This window comes from Corvus hawaiiensis, chromosome 5 (genome assembly GCF_020740725.1).
Source record: "Corvus hawaiiensis isolate bCorHaw1 chromosome 5, bCorHaw1.pri.cur, whole genome shotgun sequence".
Classification (NCBI taxonomy): Eukaryota; Metazoa; Chordata; class Aves; order Passeriformes; family Corvidae; genus Corvus; species Corvus hawaiiensis.
In genome coordinates this window covers 60,065,621-60,086,365 of record NC_063217.1, presented here as the reverse complement: position 1 = coordinate 60,086,365, position 20,745 = coordinate 60,065,621, and the positions used below count along the sequence as shown (strand labels likewise).

At 37.9% G+C, this 20,745-nt stretch overlaps 1 protein-coding gene across 1 annotated transcript in view; it reads left to right on the top strand.

Annotated features, from left to right (window-relative positions):
- TTC29 (tetratricopeptide repeat domain 29) overlaps positions 1–18,673 on the top strand; it is a 116,276-nt gene extending 97,603 nt beyond the window's left edge. Inside the window, exons 11-12 of the mRNA XM_048305332.1 lie at positions 18,129–18,201; positions 18,582–18,673. Coding sequence (XP_048161289.1) covers positions 18,129–18,166 — 38 coding nt within the window. The 3' untranslated portion in view covers positions 18,167–18,201; positions 18,582–18,673. The remainder of the gene's footprint in view (positions 1–18,128; positions 18,202–18,581) is intronic.
- The last annotated feature ends 2,072 nt before the right edge of the window (positions 18,674–20,745 follow it).

Here is a 20,745-nt window from a genome sequence, read left to right as displayed (position 1 = left end):
CAATAGATATACTGCTGAGAGGTTTCTATTATATTCTTACCTCAGACATTGTACCGCCATTAAATTCACACTTTCAGGCCCTGGGAATCAGGTCAGCATGACAGAGAAGTTTGGCTAAAATGAATCTGCTATATTAGTTTTTGTGAAAATGATTAAGCTCCGCAGGTTCAAGATGAGGACTATTTTTCAAGCAGTCATTGTTTCAAAGCTAGGCAAATAAACCCTGATAGAAAAGAGAAAATGACAGGGAGTCAGACCAAGATGAAATTGAGTATCAGAGTAAACAAACTACCTGAATACATGATCTCAAGTTGGAAAACAACACAGAGTCATTCATTTGGCACAGTTAAAAATCAGCTGGTAGGTAATTTTTTTTTAAAGTATTTTAAGTAGACTGCCCATCAAATAGGCATAATTATAATCAAAATTCTTACAACGTTCTCAAAATTCCTAAAGGCAATCAGCTCCACTCAAATTAGTAACTTGGATAAATCACCATTAATTAGCTAATATAAGCCAGCAGGTGGTTTTGAGCCCAGAGAGATTCCCTGGTTATTTAAATTATGTATACTATACTACACCAAAGATAGAATAAGTGAAAGGGGAACAACAGGCACCAGTCTGCTAGAAAAAAAATAAACAACAACAACAAAAACACACTTTAGGGATGATGCTTTGCTAAGGTCTTCTCCAACTCCTACACGCTACCCAAAGCAATACAAGCCGTCTTTGACCCTCAGCTCAGATAGTATCATCCAGGAATGTTCTGTATGGTTCCTATTTCACAACTGAAATATATGCAGGGAACAAAATCTGCAGTGGAAGCTTGCTTGGAAAGATTAGTTCTGAAGATTCTGTGATTACTAGAAGGACAGAGAGAGCAGTGACTCTGTTTTACAAAAAGGGACCACTGAAACCACAGGGATAGCTTTGTCACACACACATACATCCCTGAAACAGTGGGAGATTCTTTTTTGTGGGCTTTTTAGGCATTTCCTATGAATAAATAAAATTACATAATTTTAAAAGATTAATGTCCAAGTCTTCTGTGACCAATCCTGTCATGGTCAGTTGTGGACAATAATTGTTAGGAACCAAGCTGAACACTTCCACATTAGTATATCAGAAGAAAATCAGATTTTTTTAAAATATTGGTACCAATGGCTTTATGAAATCCAGAGATTCTTTGAGAAATCTGACTCAAACCCACCTACAAAACTATTGTCTTTCAATAACTCCTACTTGCATGGTGCATTACCCTAAAAATCTTGGAGATTGCCATAAAATTCTGTCATAAATTACTGCCACCCATAATGCTTATGCTTGGTGGTCATGCAAAATGGAGACTCAACTCTATTTTAGTCTCTGATTGAAGCAAATGACATTGTGTAGGAAGAAACAACAAGATCAATACAGATACTTGTATTTGTCCTACTGATAACATCTCTGAAAGTCTGGACAGTGATGCAGTAACAATGCTTCAAAGGATTAAAACTCCTGCCAGGTTTTACTGAATGATCTACAGGTGTGGCAGTAATGTTTAATCCCACAACGTGCTCTGGGATCACCTGTGCCTTTCGCATCAGTCAACTGAGTGTAATGTTCTGTTTACAAAGAACTGAGATTGTGTATCACATTGTGTTCCTGCCTCTGTGACTGGCAGATACTCTGTGTTGCTGGCATATTCTTCAGGCTGGGTGATGTGTTTTGATGACCCTCTTTTCATACATTTATGCAGGTTTCTAGTCTATCCCACTTTTTTTTTTCAATGTAAATGATAGATGTATTATAAACATGTTATCCAATAACTGTTTAGCATTTTCATTCAAACACAAGTTTCAGTAAATTGAGTCTGTTCAATATGACAAAGAATAGCAGAGGAAGAAGGGGTTTGGGGGTTTTTTTTTGCCATATTACAACCCAAATCCTAAAGTTATAATTTTTCTAAGCAGAGAAAACGTGAAGTCTGTACCTACCTAAGTCCTTCCCACCTCGGCAACAAACACATAGGAATTGGGCTGATCCTCTATCAGTGGGGAGTCAAGGCAGTTCCTGAGTTACTTGAAAAAACCTCAAGACATGTTAGCAAAGTATGTAAAAATGGTAACAACCATAGCTAATAGTGTAGATAAAAATAATTCCATGTGTATACAAAAGTAGTATCACCAGTTTTTAAAAAATGTGTCTTGCATTGCATTTTAAACTACCTTAAAAATTCTGTTTTTCTGGGCACAGTATAGAAGTATACAGCTGGTCATGGAAAAAAAAATGCAGACTTGTTGTTCAACACATACAACACTGCCCTTTGATATCTTTTTTTGGACTTTGTAATAATGCTGTAACTACCGCTGTTCACAAATATTTTATTTATAAAAACTGTCCTCCCACAGGGTGGCTGCAGATGATCTGCAAGCTGAAGACCAGCCTGCAAACTCCTCTTGCTCTAGGAAATGGTGCTCCTGTTTGTAAATATCAGTGCTTGCCTTGGGATTTTTAATAACCACTAGTGTGCTCCCAATTTCAGTATATGGACCACAAGATCCAGCTCTTGGCTGAAGTGTGGAGGTGACAGTTTAGCATCCACTCCTTCCATGGCACTGCTGATGTATTCTATTGTTGTTAAAAACCATAGAAAAACAGTCTGAATGCCTTTACATTAGTACCACAGGCAGAATTGGTGTTATTCTTGTGAGAAAAAATAGTCATTCGGTATCTTGGAGGGATCAGCACTCACAAACCATCATTTGTTAGTAGCTTTTGGATGAAAGTCAAGCAGGTGTTAATGTTCAGAAAATGTCAAGTTTAATAGAATGAGTTTTAGTCACCAAAAAGATGAAATTGAGAGAGTGATGAAAACCCCTGGTAGTATTTAGCAAGAGGTCATTTAAGTCTTGTTTCCTACATGGAAAACATTGGAAGAGTTTCTCTGTAGGCTTTTTATGCTAACTCTTCTCTAATCTCCATGATTAGAGATCCTACTTTTCTAATACTAGCATGATATATGGAAAAAAGACTGTAAAAGACAAAGGCCTGTTTAGCCTGGTGTCTGTCCAGCAGTGGCTAATAGATTAGGGGAAAATAAGAACAGGATGTTTGGAAGTAAGACTTCTGCTAGTATTCTCTCCATATCTTCAGCAACCTGCAAGTCAGTGACTTCCTGAACAAGTCGGATCTAGATCCCATTATATTTAATAGGTTTTCCTGTATTTGTCCATGAACTTCTCCAGGGCATTTCTGTTACATAACTGGCAGCCAACGCACCTCATTGAATTTGGCAGCTAAAATGCAGCTTCCTGATCTGACGTTAGCCCGTTGTTTTGCAGCTTCAGTTGTTGCCTCTCAGCTTTTGCTCTGTAAGAAAGTAAGTTATCATTTCTCACTCTTTTTTTCTTCATGGCACTCATGAAAATAGATACATCTCTTTATATCCTGCTATCAGTCATCTTTCTATCAAGCTGAAGCTTCCAATCTCCCTGTGCATGAAAGACATTTTCCATTAGTGCATTAATTTGCATTTATCAACATTGAATTTTATCTGATGCTTTATTGCCCAGTCACAAAATCTTTTTGAAGTTCTTTAAAGTTTTGATTTTGATTACCCTGTGTCATTTTTTTGTCAGCAGTAGGTTCTGTCACGTTGCTGTTCACTAACATTTTGAATTGTTTGGGATTTTTTAAATGTTTACTGTACAAATTCTGCCTTAGATCCCTGTTGCGTTCACTACTGATGTTTCTTCATAATGAAAATGAATCCATCCATTCTTATCTTTATTTTCTATCTTTAACTAGTTGTTGATCCAGAGAAGGTATCTGAAGCATTCTGGGAATCTAATCAGCCAGGTAATAGTCATCCAGATCTCTTATATTCCTCAAAAGAAAATAACCTCATGAGACCTCTACAAAAGCTATTTTGATTTCTTCTCCTCATTATAACATTTTAATTTACTTATCTATCATTATATCCTTTATTAGAGTTGTAGCTAATTTGCCTGGTATGCAAGTCAGGTTTTTACTGGTCTCTCCTCCCACGACACATTCTTGGTTTTAATTAATGTCTTGTTTAGCACTCCATGTTACTCTTGTACTGAGGCTGATTCAAGCAATAGCTTTGTACATGTCCTTTAAACCTCTTGAGCAAGTACAGCTTTCTTGCCTGATTGATTTCTCAGTTTGTTCTAATCCTACTCTAACAGTGTTTCCATTTGGGACTCTTCCTCTCTTATCTAGGAAATAAAAATGCTGATGTAGAACTCTGCTGGAGGTCTTCCTTCGTGACCACCATCCCAAGAATACATTTCGCCTTTCTGCTGTTATGTTTTAGTCACTGAGCTCTCGTTCAACTTTTGTGTGTGTGTGTTTGTTTTTCTGAGAAAGAAAAAAGAAAAATAAATATGTAATTATGCTTTTTCCCACTATTTCATTCTTAGGGACACAAATAGAAATAGGAAAATGATGCAATCTGTGGAGATGTGATACCTGAGATCAGTGCTCTGTTATTTTTGTGTGGTCATCATAAACTAAAGCACTGGGTTAACTTGTACTTTTATGCCCATACCCTGAAAACTTCCAGCTTTCGTACTTTAGAAAATTCTGCCTGATATCTTGGCACCATGAAAGTTCACATTAGGGTTCACTTTAAAGCCAGGGAGTGATCAGCTGTTCATAGCTGCAGTGAGGGTGTCGAGCTGATGTTCCTGGAGTGTAGCAGAGAGCAGCTTCCTGTGTCAGTGGCAAATGAGCAGGATACAGAGTGATTGCAAAACAGCTACATCCTCCTGGGCTATCCAGGGGAAATTCTTACAGGCATGTCAACCTACAGAGGCCCTGGTTCTACTTTTAATTGAGAGCTATATAATAGAGACACCTGTACCTTCCTTGTTGCATGTTGAAAAGTTCAGGAGAAGCTTCCCCAGTAATCAGTGTCAGAATACAACATGTTGTGGTTACTAAACTTTTAGTCTCTTACTGGTTTTCCTTGTATTGCCTTATTCGTTTGAAGAAATAAAAATTACATTGCTGTATTGTTCATGACCATTTCCACTTCTTTTCCCTTCATCCTTCTTTTCACATTTTTGCTGCCTTCAGGGTTTTCTTTCATCTTTTCCCTGCAATGCTTTCCTGATAGGGACTTCACTCCTTTTTCTCTCCTCACAGCACTGGTTAAATGATCAGAGATGAAGTTTGATTTGATAGCGAAGTACCATTATTTGAATTTAGAGATAACATCCTAATTGAAATGGGAATGGAAAAAGAGGCTTATTCAAGGAGTATTGCTTTATCTTGTCTGCAGTTAGGCAAATACCACTGCATTAGATTGATGCCTTTTCCTGGTCTTAAAATCAAGAGTCAAACACGGTTAGAAGGAAAAAATGGATTTTACCTTTGTGTTTATTTGAAGGATCCTTAGGTGCACACGTCCAGGTCGAATGCACCCCAATGCACCCCGCAATGCACACCCCCAAAAGATCGGGTATAACATTATAGGTTTTACTAATTAGCGTATCTATCAAAGATTCCCCAGTGAGAGGCTCAAGTGAGCGCCCCTCTCCAAGGAACCTTCCCCTGAATGGTTCTATCTTGGTTTAAAAAAACGTGTTCTGGAGAGGACCTTGGGGTCTGGGGCACACTGATCCCTGGCTACGAAACTTCTAAAATGTTCAGTCTCTTAGCTTGACAAACAAGTCCAAGAATGTAGGCAAAAAGCACTAAGAATACGGAAGTTGTAAAAGGGTATAAAAGGGGTATAAGAGAAAAGGCAAAAAAACATCAAGATATTGGAAGAACATTCAAACCTCTTTGGGGAAACAAATGGAGGGAATAGTTCAGTGAAAGTGTCCTGGAAGGCTTCGGGTACTTGAGAGAGAGACAGAAATAGTTTGGAATGCATAAATGTGGTGAAACAGTAGAAAGTATCAGCACTCAAAGAAGAAAAGAGTTGTATCTTCTGAAAGTTCTACCTGGTAGCCCAAAAAGTAGGGGCAGGGACTTGAAAGAAACAAAAAAAAAAAATCAGTTTGTGATCCTTTGTGGCCCATTTTTGCCTGGTCTTCAGTTTGTAAAGGAGTCCTGAAAGGTTCTAGTCTTGCTGGCTTTTTTTGGAAATTTCAGAAGATGCAATGTGTGCTTTGTGGTAGGTTGTGTGAGCTTTTCAAATTTATCTTCAAAGCTGGCATATTACATTTTTTGCCAGGTCATATTTTCTTACCCAAGTGTATGATGTGTGCTTGAATTAAGATGTTGTGATTTATTTAATGTCTGCAAAAAAAAATTATGAAAATTTCACGTCTTTTTTTCAACAGCTTAACTTTTAATCCTTTATTTCACAGTGTCTTAAGACTGCTGTTTTTTCTATTTACTTTCTGCATATAGTGAAGAACTACATTTATAAAAAAACAGTACATAAAAGTACATAGGTAAAATTGTAACCTTTGATTGACATTATACTCCCTGTGGTTAATAAAGTGACTTGGGAAGTTTTACAAAGGCAGGATTCAGTCCAGACCTGAACCAGTAGTTTGGCTTATATTGGGTTGTTTGTTTACGCTTACTTTTGGGGAATTAGGTATCTCCTGAGCAAACATAATATATACAAAATCATTATTTAGCATTGTCTTACTAAATTTAGTTGTCCATTAACAGATCCAGAACTCTTCAAAATAAATCTCTCATTTTTTAATTTAAACTTCTCTACTAAAACTACTTTTAAGATTCCAGGAGCTGTTGCCTTTATTTAATTGTAAATCATTTGTGTGTGAGATTAAACGTCAGATGAAGTTATAACAAAAATACTTTGTTTTGTTAAAGCATGACCTGAAAGCTCATGGGGAACTGAGTTGTAACTGTTTCTATCTGTGACATGCTTTTTCCATAAAATCAGAAAACAAATTTCATACTAAACTTGCCTTTTCACATAACTGTTAATTGTGAAGTTACTTTGCCATTACAAATAATAATTTGAATGTAAATACATAAAGGAAATGTGTATTTGAGATGTCTATACTTTTGATATAGGTGAATTTAGCAATCTCTAAACTACCAATGTCCTAGAAGACAGAGTGATTCCTCTTTCTGAATGCCATCTTATACCAACTCTTGAAAGAAAAGTACAAATGATGGATACAAGATGGAGATCTTTAGTGTCAGCAGAAAAGTAGAAGAGAATATTCCTTTTTTTGAAGTGGTATTGCTTATCTCCTCTGTACTCAGGAAGGAGTAAAACCATACAGAAGTAAAAACTCTTCATAATGGTCTGACTAGTTTGCATATGAATAAAGTGCAAAAATTAGTATTAGAAAATTAATCTGAAAGTTATTTTATTTGCCTATTAATCAATTATATTAACAAATAACACTACTGTTAAACAAATACATAGTTTGAAGTTGTTACCCACATGTAGAAAGCACAGAAACACTGATTTGTTGTCTCTTCTTTGAAGGAAACAAACTTGCAGCTAGGTTTAAAATGTTGAATTTAATTACTATTAAAATTGAAGTCAGTGACTAGAAAGGGCATCTACTGCAAATGGGCACTGCAGCTTACCCTAAAGGAAGAAATATTGGGCCAATGAAAGCAACCTATAGAGAATGTGAAATAACAGCCATGTGCTGGCATATTAGGAATGTCTCTTCATAGATGTGCAAGTTTTATTTCACATTGTCCTCACCCTTCTCAATAAGAATGACTGATAGCTTCACTTTGTGATTTCCCAGCTTTTAAGAGTCTATTTTTATTTATTTTTTATGACCAACCTCGCACTTGTTAAATGTAATTTTTGCTTTATGTAACATAGAAAAAAGCACATCTGCAGTATACTGTCCCATGAATTAACAAGAATGACTGGACATAAGACAAGAAATCCTTTAAAAACATATGTTCACATTAAATATCTGGGCTAGTTCAGTAAAGGAGGTCTTATGGGGTCATTTTTGATGCAGTGCAAGTAAACCATTTCTGCTCTTCTGAAATAGTTTCTTTCAGGTTTATATTGAGCTTGTATAACGGCACATTACATAAATAAAGGCTTAGTTTGTACATTAGTCTTTTACATCTTGGATTCTTACTAAATCCTTGTTTTTACTAACTTGATGCTTAAGAGATATTGATTTCAGCTACGCATGCCTGTGGTGTTTATTTTGATATGTCTGGGATTAAAAACAAAATTAACACGCATAATCAGTTTTCTTAGAATTAAAAAGGGTGCTTTGGTACCATTGGTTACATTCCTCTGAACAAAAAGGAGAGCAGAAGAGATGTGATAAAAAAGGGATCGATTTATTCAATCACTGGGTATAAAAACATTAGCCCTGGGAAAGACCCTTCCTCTAAGAGCTTTAGCTGCCCAGTCTCGCTTGTGTGGCACAAAATAATTTGCATTTTTAGAGAAAATTCATGTCTTCTGTGAGCTCTAGTGAAACATGAATAAATTGCTTTCTTTTCCTCTTTTTCTGATTTTATAAAGCTGAATCCATTAGGGGCTGAGTCAAACTGTAATGAAAGAAAGGCAACAACTGAGATGATGGAAACCCTGGATTAGATTTCTTAGTAGTCCAAGCCCAGCTGTCATGGCCTACGTGTCAAGTTAGTGCTCTTTGGGGAGGCCTGGCAGTACATGTGAATATTTTTTTTAACTGCTGTGTTACAATAGGTCTCTAAAGCGGCTAGGAATTAAACAGAGATGCAGAGATTAAGAATTAAATAGAGCCACAGCAAGCAGTTCACCAGGGAGACTTGCAGTGGGGCAAGTAAACCTTCCCAGGGCTTTTACCCACTGCCATGCCTGGCAGGCTTGCCTGTGACCTGGGGACTCTGAAACCTCCAAGCAGGGGTGTCTTATTCTAATATATAGCAAGGACTTTTGTCTATTAGACCTTGTGAGCTTTGCTATGAGGTAGGGCTGTGATTTGATCAGAACATGCAGATGCCAGCGTGGATTTTAAGCCACTGTTTCTGTTTTTATTGGGAAGACCTGCTTTCCTGTCAAAGCACCAAACATTTGTCTGAGTACAGACTGGTGTTAAATTATCAAATTACTGTTGTCCAGAGTCTTCTACCTAGTGCTTGGAATTTATCCAGTTTCCAAAGAGACTCTCACATCCTCCCATGAAAGGGCATGGCACAGTCAAGGGGTCTTCCAGTCTGTAGTAGATTCAGACACTTGAAATCATCTCAAGTTCACCACTCACTTTGTGAATTTGGGGAAATTGTGATATTTTCAAACCTAAGATAATGTGATAACAGATTTCCTCGACTGTGGGAACAGTTTATAACAAAAAAAATCTGCCAGAATCCCTATCGGACTTGTGCCCTGGGGAGAAATTCCTTCCTTATTTCTCAGCTGGCAGCTTTGCATGATTTATCTCATCTTAAGAAAGCATTTCAAACCAGCAGCAGCTGGTGTCTGCCTGCACTTCCACTGGTACCTTTGTGAGGGACAGAACTGAGCAGCAACACCTAAATAACCCTGTTTCCTTTTCTCCCCTTGCATTGTGGTCATGGAAAAGGTCCAAAAGTAACCAGGTCATCCATTCCTTGGATGCTCTCCTTCCCTTGCATCTATAAGTCCATGCCTCCCCTCAGCCCCATTAAGTGTCTGGACACTGGGAGTACCTGCTGGTGCCTCTCATCACTGTGATTGGGGAGTGGGTGACATCTTTTACTTCATGAAGACATTTGCTTGCCTGGTGTATGCTTCTAATCTCTGCTGTTCCTAGAGCAAAACAATGGTATAATTCAAAGTGAATTTAAAATTTCTGAAGTCAATTTTTTTCTAAAAAGATCTGTTTTGAAGCAATTTGGCAAAGCTGACATAACCATGCTAACTTCAGTGAAGCTGCATTGGCTGCATCACTTGAGAATTGGGCCCAGACTAGCCAGAGCATTTATTTTTAAATTCTAGCTTCTGCTGGCTTTTTCTTAAGTCTCTGTAGTTCTATAACTTTCTAAAGTAGCTCACAAGTCTTGTGCTACTGCTAATAAAACAGAAAATCCATTTCCATTTTCAGTGTAATCTTTTTTTCATGCGAATCTATTTCTCATCAAAAGAAGTGAGTGACTGGTGTGAAAGCTGGAGCTCTCTACTTATCTGTAAAGACAAGTAGTGGCCTTTCAAGTTGTCACACGTTGTCTGGAAGAACATGGCCATAAATTCAAAAACTGGGAGGGAGAAACTAAATGCCCTGTGTTGCTGTGACCAGCAAAAGTATTGTTCCCAATGCCTGGTGAGGAGAACTAGGTCTGATCTCTGATTCTATGATCTCAATCTGTTGGTAAAATCAGCAAGGAAAGCTGAGACAAAGAAGATTCTCCAACGTGCCCATGGGAGCACACCCATGTCACCACATGTGAATGCAAGGACCCTGCATAAACCAGGACCTTTATTTCCAGCAGCTGTTTTTTGTTGGTTATTTTTAAAAGATAAGTTGGAGCACTTTGCATCAATCTTAGAGGGGAACAATATTCTCCCCAGACAAGCTCAGTCACAAAAAAATTGATGCTTCCATGAGGGATTCCATAACTTCTTTTTGAAGAACATAATCTTCCAGACACTTCCTACATCTCGTTAGCCACAGAGGATGCAGTCATGCCTAAGGTGCCTTAGAAGATGTAAAGGTCAAGTCAGATAAAGAGAAAAAAAAAATCTCCCTGGCATTCCTTTTTTTTTTTTTTTTTTGAAGCAGATGCATTGCTGGATTTTCTCTGCTTCTCTGGCTTCCGCTTCTGTGCCCAGATGATACCTTTGGCTAAGCTCTCGGAAGACAGTTTCCCAGGCAAAAAAGACTGCATTATAGAGACCTCAGATGACAAACAGTTTGCAAGCCACGAGGCAGAGTAGTCACTGGAAATGCTGAAAGTCTCAGCCATGAAGAAGTGCTCTTATATATGCAATTATAGAAGAGTAGGTAAACCTTTAGAGGCCAGAAAACAGCAGAGCCAAACCAGAACATAAAGAATGAGATCTGCAGAACAAGAAACTCTCAACAAAATTACACAGGACACTCATGTCAAAATACAGAGATAAAGCAAAAAGAACTAAAATCAGAGATACTTTTAGTCAGATCAGGCTGATACTGTATTTGAACCTCAGCATGATGATGGCATACAGTTAAGCAAGAGGACGTGTTTAAGTAACCTGTGCTTCCCAGCTTTCCCTCCCCTGGGACACCTTTGAGGAAGCTGAATTTCAGAGAAAGGGGTGCTAAGCACTCTGTGACAGTCAGGTCCTTTGAAGACACATCAAGCTGCATATTCAGAAATAAATATTACACACTGCCAGTGATTTAATACTGAGCTCCTCTGCTCAGTGGCATGTTTTGCTCAATGGGTAGAAGATGGTGTTCACAAAAGGGAGATATGAACTGTCCTGCTATGCTGTCTTGCATGTTTTAATTGTGCCTTTATACCAAGCACTTAACAGAAAAAATGCACTACATCTGTATGAGTAAAGGATAAGGGACGAGGGTTTATGTGTATAGAAGAAGGTTGCACAGTAAACACACGGAGTAGATTCCCCAGCAGAGTATTTAAATTTACAGCACAAGGACTGTAGTGAATTGGGGGAAGACAGCAATAATTTTTCAGTGTAGTGGCTTTGGTATGAATTGCTGTCGGAATCATCACTATGCCTGAAATCTGTGTTTTCACAGCTACTGTACTGTCATTAGGTACTGAGCACCCAGTATACCTGGCTTTGCTTTGTTTTAAAGTGAAGTAGCCATAATAATTCTGCACACAAATTAGGAACAGATATGCTGCTTCTGTTATGATTAGTATGTTGTCGGAAACATCAGCCCACTTACTGCTTCTTTGCCCTTTGCAATGAGAGTAGACTTCTTTCATAACTCCAAAGATGTGTGTTAAAACTTCGATGCATACATCATTGAGACAGACATTTCTGTAAAAGTCTATAGGAATATCTCTACTGTGAGCAAGGTAAGAGTTTCCTTTCATATGGATTTCTGAGTAGATCTTGGGCTCAATCTTTAGTGATGGCTCTTGGCAGATATAGAGGTAATAGAAGTGTTTTTATACTCCTTGCATGTTCTCTGCTCACCAGCTTCTCAGGGTAACCAAGGGCACGTTTGGCTTCTACCACAAGAACAAGCAGCCACCCTTTGCTCAGAAGTTTGCTTTCTCAGCAGGTCCCTCCAGCAATTAGGTTCCAGGTGTGATCTTCATTCTGCACCTGGAGGGGAGCAGAAAGAAAAGAAACCCCTCTCTAGGCCATTTGGGAACTCTACTTTGCATTGTGGAAACTTTGATTAACCAGCTGGGCAGATGCTCACCTGCTTTGCGTTGCTGGAAATCTTTGCCTTTGAGAATGTTTCAAGGCACTGAATGGCAAATACTCCGAGTAGAGCTAGAGACAAGATGCTGTATTGAAATTTTAAGCTAATAGTTTGGATTTAATGTAGAATTTGTTGACAGTAAAGGTAAAACTATGAGCTAAAAACTGGCAGTTCTTTTGTTTAGGTTTCTTCATGCTTGAAGTGATCTTCTTGATGATTATTTTCCAAAGCTGATTTTTCTGTGTCACCAATATTTGCGTAGAATTTTTGGGATCTCTAACTTCCAGACACACAAAAGACACAGTGTCATATTTTGGCCTTGAGAAAAATCCCTGCTTTTCTCTCTACAGTCAACAATTTGACCTGATAGAGCTGTTATTTGATATAATTGATATTCAACAAATGGTTTGTGCAAAAGATGTCACAGATGAGTGTATAACAATGCACAGAACTGAAAAATGTAAGATCAAGAGAGATCTCCATTGTTGTACAAATGTCTGGAACATGCCCAAACTATGTAAGAGGGGAAGATTAATTTGTCTGAGAACTGTTGAATATGAATAAGTAAACAATGCAAGTTATTAGTCAGGGAAAAATTCGGATTCCCATTAGGGTTTCTCACCCAAACCAGAAAAACCTTGCACTTTCCTTATAGTGCAATAGCCTGAGTAGGCTCTTGAAAAGCTTATGAAATAAATTCTGCTTCTCATTCATAAACTTACCCATCTGTGAAGCCTTTATTCAGAGAAACCTACGTGCTCAAGTGCTTGCTGTAGTTCATTAAAGGCTCCCATTTGTACTCATAAAGACTCATTCATTGCCCTGAATAATATATATGGTGTACGGAAAGAGAACCAACTCTTGCTTTTACAATCTAAATTAAACAACTTTGTCTGATAAAAGAAGCACTGTCTCACTTCCAACTAGGCCATAAGCCCTAAGGGTCTTGTAAGTGTGTGTTTATTATTTATTTATTTTTGCCAAATAGTCCTTCAAGGATCTGAAAGCTGAGAGAGCCAAGCTGCCTAAATTGTTCCTCTTTCTCTGCCTGCTTAGAAAGACAGAGGCAAGCATGGGCACAACTGTACTGAAGCAAATACTCATCCATAAACTTATTCTAAAATGCAATTGGATAATCTTCTGTCTTTTTCTCGGTCCCACCTTCTAACCTTCCTAATCTTGGGAGTCCATCTCTATTATGTGTGGCTTTTACAAATGCCCATGATTAATAACTGCTGTGCTTCATTAGCCTGTGTTGTTGGTATTGTTTCCCCAATGGGAGCATTTGCTATCTAGGGATAGTCCATGATTACTCTGCCTCCTGGAACAGTCAGATGCTTTCAATCTAATGCGCTGTCCATGTTTTAGCATAAAATAATATTATGGCATCCACATAATGGAACCGTCTGAAGATCCATTTTATTAAGCACTGGAAGAAAATGCGTGTGTGTTTGCATGTGCAATGGAAGCATAATCAGCAAACCTATTTCACCAGAAATGTCATTTCCATGAGGGTTTCATGTAAAGACACAGCTATTTTGAGGTGTAGTTCTTTGGCGGTGAGCATGAAAAAATACTCCATAGCCAATATCTTACCTGGTGCAATTAACTTACTCAAATTACATACAGACTATTCGAAGAAGGAAAAATAGGAAACAGGGGTAGGTTTATTGTACTTATTCCATTTTGTGGGTATTTATTTTAAATGCAATCTACCTTGAAGTACAGAGCTGTACTGCTCTTAAAAGATTACTGCTTCAAGTTACTCCACATACCTTAACATAGCATAGACCGTTTTTACATTATACGATCAACTTTTTGACAGTGCAGGGCCAGCACAGCTAATGGAATAATAGCCTGCAGGGTCCAGCTAAATGATATACGAATATAATCAACCTTTGTGATGACTATTCAAAAGTAATCCCTTTAGCTTTCAACTGCAACTTATATTTCAACCAGGCAAAGCCATATGAAGAAAATCTCTGCAGACTCCACTGATACAATATGGCCTTCATATCCCCACAGTGTGTTTGCTGCTCACAGTGAGTTTTAAATTTAAGGTAATGGCTACTGTATATTCATGTGAGCATAGAACAATACCTTTGATTTGTTGGAGAAATGTTACATTAGCTACCAAGGGCCCTATTCAGTAAACTTTGACACAACCCTTATATATGGTTTACTGCTTATTCTAAATGGAATATGCCTGATGAAAATGCTTTGCATGCCCAAATTGTACAAATTCGTTAATCTTTATATTCATAAAACCTCCATGTACAACTACCTCCATTCCAAGTGAACCAAGTCAGAATACATGGTTAAACAGGTAGGCCCAACTTGCTTTTAGAAAGGCATTACATCCATTTTCATTTATCAAGACAGAAAAATACATGGGAAGATCATCTACAAGTGTGGGATGAGCATGTTGTTGGAAGTCATATTATTTTCTGCTCTGTCTCTATTCCTACACCATTGCATCATTCTTCAGGTTATGTAACTCAAAACAGCTGCATGACCTTTAAAAATGCAAGTAATTTTTAAATTACAATAATGGATTATATCTCATCAGCTGCATTACACCAACATGATAATATGTCGAGATAGTGTCACTTTCTCTCCCTTTTGTGACAAAAAATGCAGTATTGGCTAATGGTGAATCTGAATATGTGAAGTTAATTCTGTTAAAGTAAAATAGATGTAATGAAAATGCTACTACTTTTGTAGTTCAGAGAGTTCAGTCTCATTAGCAGGAGTTGCAAATGGGGTCTTGTTTGTGTACGTGCACCTGAATCCATGTGAGAACATAATAGCATGTTTCCATCTCTTGTTTGAGGTAATGTGTTGTAGGATGCTGCTTAAGGAGGTGAGCTATAGTGGAGGAGTAGGAGAGGCTATGGACTTTCCCCCTATTTGTTTGCCATGGCACTTCTTGAGCCCACAGAAAACTACTGCATCCTCAGCATCCTGCAGCAGGGAGTTCCAGTGATGAGGCGGCAGGGCACAAGCAAGACCTTTCTTTGTATCCAAGCCCACCACCTCCTACTTCCAGTAGACTCTACCTCATTCTTTTATTGGAAAACACATTGAAAAATGGTTTCTGGGTTCCTGTGGGCTACTCTCATTCTTATTTTTGTCATCTCCTCAAAATATTTTCTTTTTTTTTTTTCGAAGCAGTTTCAGCTGCCTGAAACAATAATGACTTACGACTTCATCACTTCATGGAGCTTTCAGTGGAATTCTTGTTTAATAAAGTCCAGCAGTCTTTGAATAATGCAGACCTTGGATTTGAATGCTTTCCCATCACATGGGCATGCAGTCTCAGGAATACAGTTGTGAACTGTTTCATTTTCTTTATAATCTTTTCAGAGAATGGTGCCTAAAATTCCTGTCCTCTCTAGAGTTAGTTGTAGCTTCAGTCTTTGTTGGTGTGGCCTTCTTTTTTTTTGTATGACTTTTCACTAATTATATCATGTAAAGGACTTGCAGCTCTGCAGTGTTTTCTCCCAGAGACATCATGAAATAATGAGATTTTTAGAAGTGTAATGTTGTGCAGATAGACACACAGAAACAAAAGGAAGAGAGATGCCTATTCTAGCTGCACTGAAAATCCAATCAGACAATTTTAATTATATTTTATCAACAGTAATGATAATCTGTCAGGAACATCCTATTATGATTAATTATATTTACATTCTATTAATACATATTAATGTTATATCCACATTTTGCACAATAAGATGGAAGGAGAATGCTTGATGGTGTGATCTGTGTTGGTATATATGTATTATCATTATGAATATGAGATGCTTTTATTGTTTCTAAATAGCATAGGCCAAACAAATGCCAAGAAAACATTTATGGCTCAGTATTCCATCAGTTATCCTTGATATGCTTAATATGTGCTGGGAGGGCAGAACTGTTAATCATCCAATAATAGCTTGGTGTCCAAGTGTGAAGGCAAAAGGCCAAAAGGTGCACGAGAAAAGCAATTTCTGCTGTAACTCCCCATCTGTCATGTGCACATCGCCACCGTCTCTTGCACGTATCAGTGTCTGTAGCTGTCAGAGACACGCTTTTCTTCGTGTTTCCCAGGAAATACAGATGTTGCTGTACTCAGACACATTTTGGGCTTGAATCACCTGCTTTGCACCACTTTTCCACCAAAGTGCAGCCTCTGGAAAGAGCAACAACACTGCGCTGGTGTAAAACTGGGGTGGGACAGCATAGTTCCGACCCCTATAAACACTTCTGGACTGCCTGGGGCTCTGGGCTGCTTCCTACTGGTTGAGTTCCTAAACCAGACCAAATGTGCAGGTTTTATTAGATTTTTTTCATTTAGACATGGTCTGCTAGGAAAGGAATTCCGATTTATTTACTTTAGGCCTGGTTTCAGGACATGTCACCTGGAATAACTACACTGTTAAATACAGAGTAAACGACTAACATGTACAGTGCCCTCATACAAAATGGGACTTCATATGAGAATGCTAATTCTCTGATATTCTTCACAGATTTACTTATCCTGTTCTTGCTTGCATACAACTGTGGATAAAATCCTAGTTAGCAACTATACTTAATAAAAGTCTATGAAATGACAAAACATAAATTTTGTTGAGTCTTAAGTAGTCCAGTAGTTTTAATCTGTTCCAAACATTGCACCAGCAGATACACTGCCTTAAACATTATTTTTCATCCCCACCAGAACTGGATGATTTATTTTGGCCATGAATTAAACTATGATGCCATACAAGCACTGTTGGTATTGCTGTGACTGAAAGACAAAGTCCAGGTTTAGGCATCACAGTACAAAGAGGTAGTGACAAACTGAGGAGGAGGATCGAGTCAAGAAAACGTGAATTCCTTTTGAATATTGAAGAGACTGTGTTTGCTTCGCCTCCAAAAGAGAAGATTAGAGAAAGGAAAATAGTCTCTCAAGCTATAAGGAGTTATTCAATCTTCCATTGCTCTTGTGTGTCTGCAAAAGGTAGGACAAGAGAAAAATCAGTTTAATTTGCAATAAATATTTATCTTAAGTATTAGGGAAGAAACTGAGCAATAGGGCTGTGAAGCACTGAAACAGAGAGATTAGGGATGTTGTGAAACAGCCTTCATCAGAAGCCTTGGAGAATAGATGTCAGGGATGGACTAGATACATGTGCACTTTCTTCATTTGAGGAGGTGAAGCAGATCAGTAGTTCCCAAAATAAGGAACAATGCCCCAGGGATGGTGTGGTTGGAATGAGGTAGAGGGAGGTATGTTTCTGGAGAGTCCCTGGGCGCAGAGCAGAAAGTGCAGCCAGGAGGTGGGAATTTGGTGTGGAAATGGAGTGAGGAAGGAATGAGGCTGAGCCTCACAGATCACTGGAGCAAAGGAAACGTGTGGCTGTCAAGAACTGCAGAGTCAAGCCATGCCCTTCCAGCCACCTGTTCTTTGGATCACATCCCATGAGGAAGACCCCACTGAGAGGTGGCAGCCTTTTCTTGCCTCCTGCACTGCTCACTTCCTCCCCTGCACAGTGTTCCTCTTGCCCGCCGTCTTTCAGTGCTGTCTTGGCCATCGTCTTCTCCCAAATGCATCTCCCTTGTCGGCTCCCCAGCTGGTCCCACCCAGCTGTCCTGTTGGAGAACTGCTGCACAGGAGTGCTGCAAATGAGAGCAGAAATCCCTTTCAGTTCTGTATTTCTAGGATTATGTTTTCTGTGGCTCATCTCTGTGTTTTTTAGATTTCCTTCTCTTGTGACTTTTTACTGTATGATGTGTTTTTCAATTAAACTTTTTAGGTCTTTTAACCATTAAAAGTGTTGTAAGTCTAAAACAACAATGTACTTTTTTTTTTAATAACAGAACCTGATGAAGAAACAAGTGCCTCAAAGCCTCTGTGAGCCTCTGTCCAAGACACCAGCTCTAGATCTTCCTGGTACAGTATTTGCTCATAATCTGCAGACTTTATACCAATATGCTTATTTTTACAAATTGTCATTGCTATCAATACTTAACCTGATTCTGACAGGCAATTGCACATCATCTCTGTCTTACTATGTCTAAATAATAGTATTTTTCCTGCTCATAAATGAATGAATTCACACTTCCCTCAGTTTTTTTACACGTATTCCCAGTTTTAGAATTTAATTGCCTTTGATCGTGTAATTACTTTTAATTTACAGAAATAAGCCTTTGAGACAGAAACAAATCTGCTTAATCAGATGCCAACCCCAAACATAAAACATGTAGATATCAATGTATATACATAAACTTCTGACATTTTAATATTTTTCTATTTGCTGTTTTTTATTCTAGAGGTTGCCTGCTTACTGACCGAGAAGCTGATGTATAATGAGTACAGGAAGATCCTTGAAGAGACATGCAACAAAGTAGGAATTTCAGCAAGGATTTTGTCATAAAAATTCTATTATCAAAAAAAGCATCTGTCATTGAAATAAATTTTTTTAAAAAAGAGTAGCGGAATAGAAAGTTTGTACTTTGTGCCCCTATTGCTTAATGTCTTCCAAAGTGTCAAGATCCTCCTGTTAAGATATTAAACATGAATGGGAATCCAAGATGCTCAGTGCCTTGAAAGATCAGGTTCCAAATGTGTCTGGAGAGTTTTTTTTAAATCCCAGATTATGATCCCTTTCAGAGAAACTTATACATAGAGCTACCAGTGATTTTATCATGTGTGTAAAGGTTGGGGTTCACCAGTAGCTGAAATAGAATAGATCCAGCCTGGGTGACACACTATGGTGCAATTTTGATCCAATCTATAACACAGATTGGACTCAAAACATGACTAGGTTTGTTTAAAATCCATCTGGATGCAATCCAGTGCCATGTGCTGTGGGATAACCCTGCCTGAAGATGGGACCAGATGACCCCCTGTGGTCCGTCCCAACCTGACTCATTCGGTGACTCTGCGCTTACATCAGCAGGTAAACTAAAATTCTGCTTAGGTTCTTTCTGATTAATAATCTGAAGCACTGTTTTTAGACTCTGTGTAGAGAATTGTGTCCCATTTTGAGCTGATGAAACTCCTGACAATGGGTTCCCCACATGACCCACTGACACCTGTGGTCTTCACAGTCCTCAGACACCTCAGAGTCCTCAGAACCTGCTGCCACCACTGTTGGCTCAAGGCAGAGTTAGAGGACAGAAGATGGAAGTTAACACTTTGCAAAATAGACATAAAAATAGGATTTGGAACCTTCAAATTGTATTTAGGAAAATTGATGATGCATAATTTCACATATTAGAAAACCCCTTCTTTTAAACTAAACAAACAAAGCTTTATCACTCGCAATAGCCAACCATTCCTTTCTTTAAATGGAGGTTTCCAGACTCAGAGTTTGTAGCGAGGTCCATTAGAACTATAATCAGGTTTTATGATGGTGTTTGAGCAAGCATTAGCTTTTGCCATAGTAATAACTCAATTCATGGTTTTCTTCAGGATTGTAGTCTGAGTATTTGGTTGACATCTGACAATAGGGTTTCTCCCTGTTAAAGAATAGTAAGAATGTATCATTAACCAGCTCTTATCAGACTATTTTTGATCCAAAATGCTGTGTACATGCAATTTAAATACAAATAGCTCAATAATTTTATTCTTTTGTTTATAGGTCTTTATTGTCTGAACACCATGCTTATTATAACAATGTTAATTTAGAAGGCTTTTGCAAGGCTGAGAAGTTGTATAGAAATATTCCCACATGCAATTATGCACACACAAAGGCAACAAATCTCTTTGCTGAGTGCTAAAAAGAGGCAAACATTTTATGGAAACCAGAAAGAGAAACAGGACTATGAATTAAATATAAACAACATCTGTATTGTTTACCCTTTAGGTTTACCCCTTATATTTTAATAGTGTTAATATGAAATAAGAAAAACATTCTAAAACTGGCACAATTTTGCAAATAATGTCTTAAATCCTGTTTATCTACAAGCTCTTCTAATCTTTGTAAGTATAGCATGACTACTAATTTTAGATATTTGAAATTTCTTTTATCAAAATATTGTTGAAAGAAATTACGTATTTGGATTTGGCCTTTGTAGTAAAAAAAAGTACATAAAATAACATAAATGACACCAATAGTCTAGAAAAGACAATTATCAATTTGTCAAGGGCAGGTTTCTAAATTCTTAAGGGCCTTTAATCCCGTGTACATTTCTGCAGGAAGTGAACATTCTGTTCATGTGTCTCAAAAGTTATTGTGTAGTTATGTTAAATAGCATCCATGGTTTTCACTATTTTTTGCCAATCTGCACTTGTTACTACATGATAATTCTTGTTTGCTTGTGAAAAACGGTCATGAATTAATCCCCTAGAGCATTAACTCTCCCATACTTTTTAACACTTTTTCATCATACAGCTTTTAATAAAAATAAGGGGAAATTTATCATCTTATAGCAATGTAAATGTGAGTTCTGTTCTTGAAAGTCAGGAAGCTTTGGGAGCAAATTATGTTTA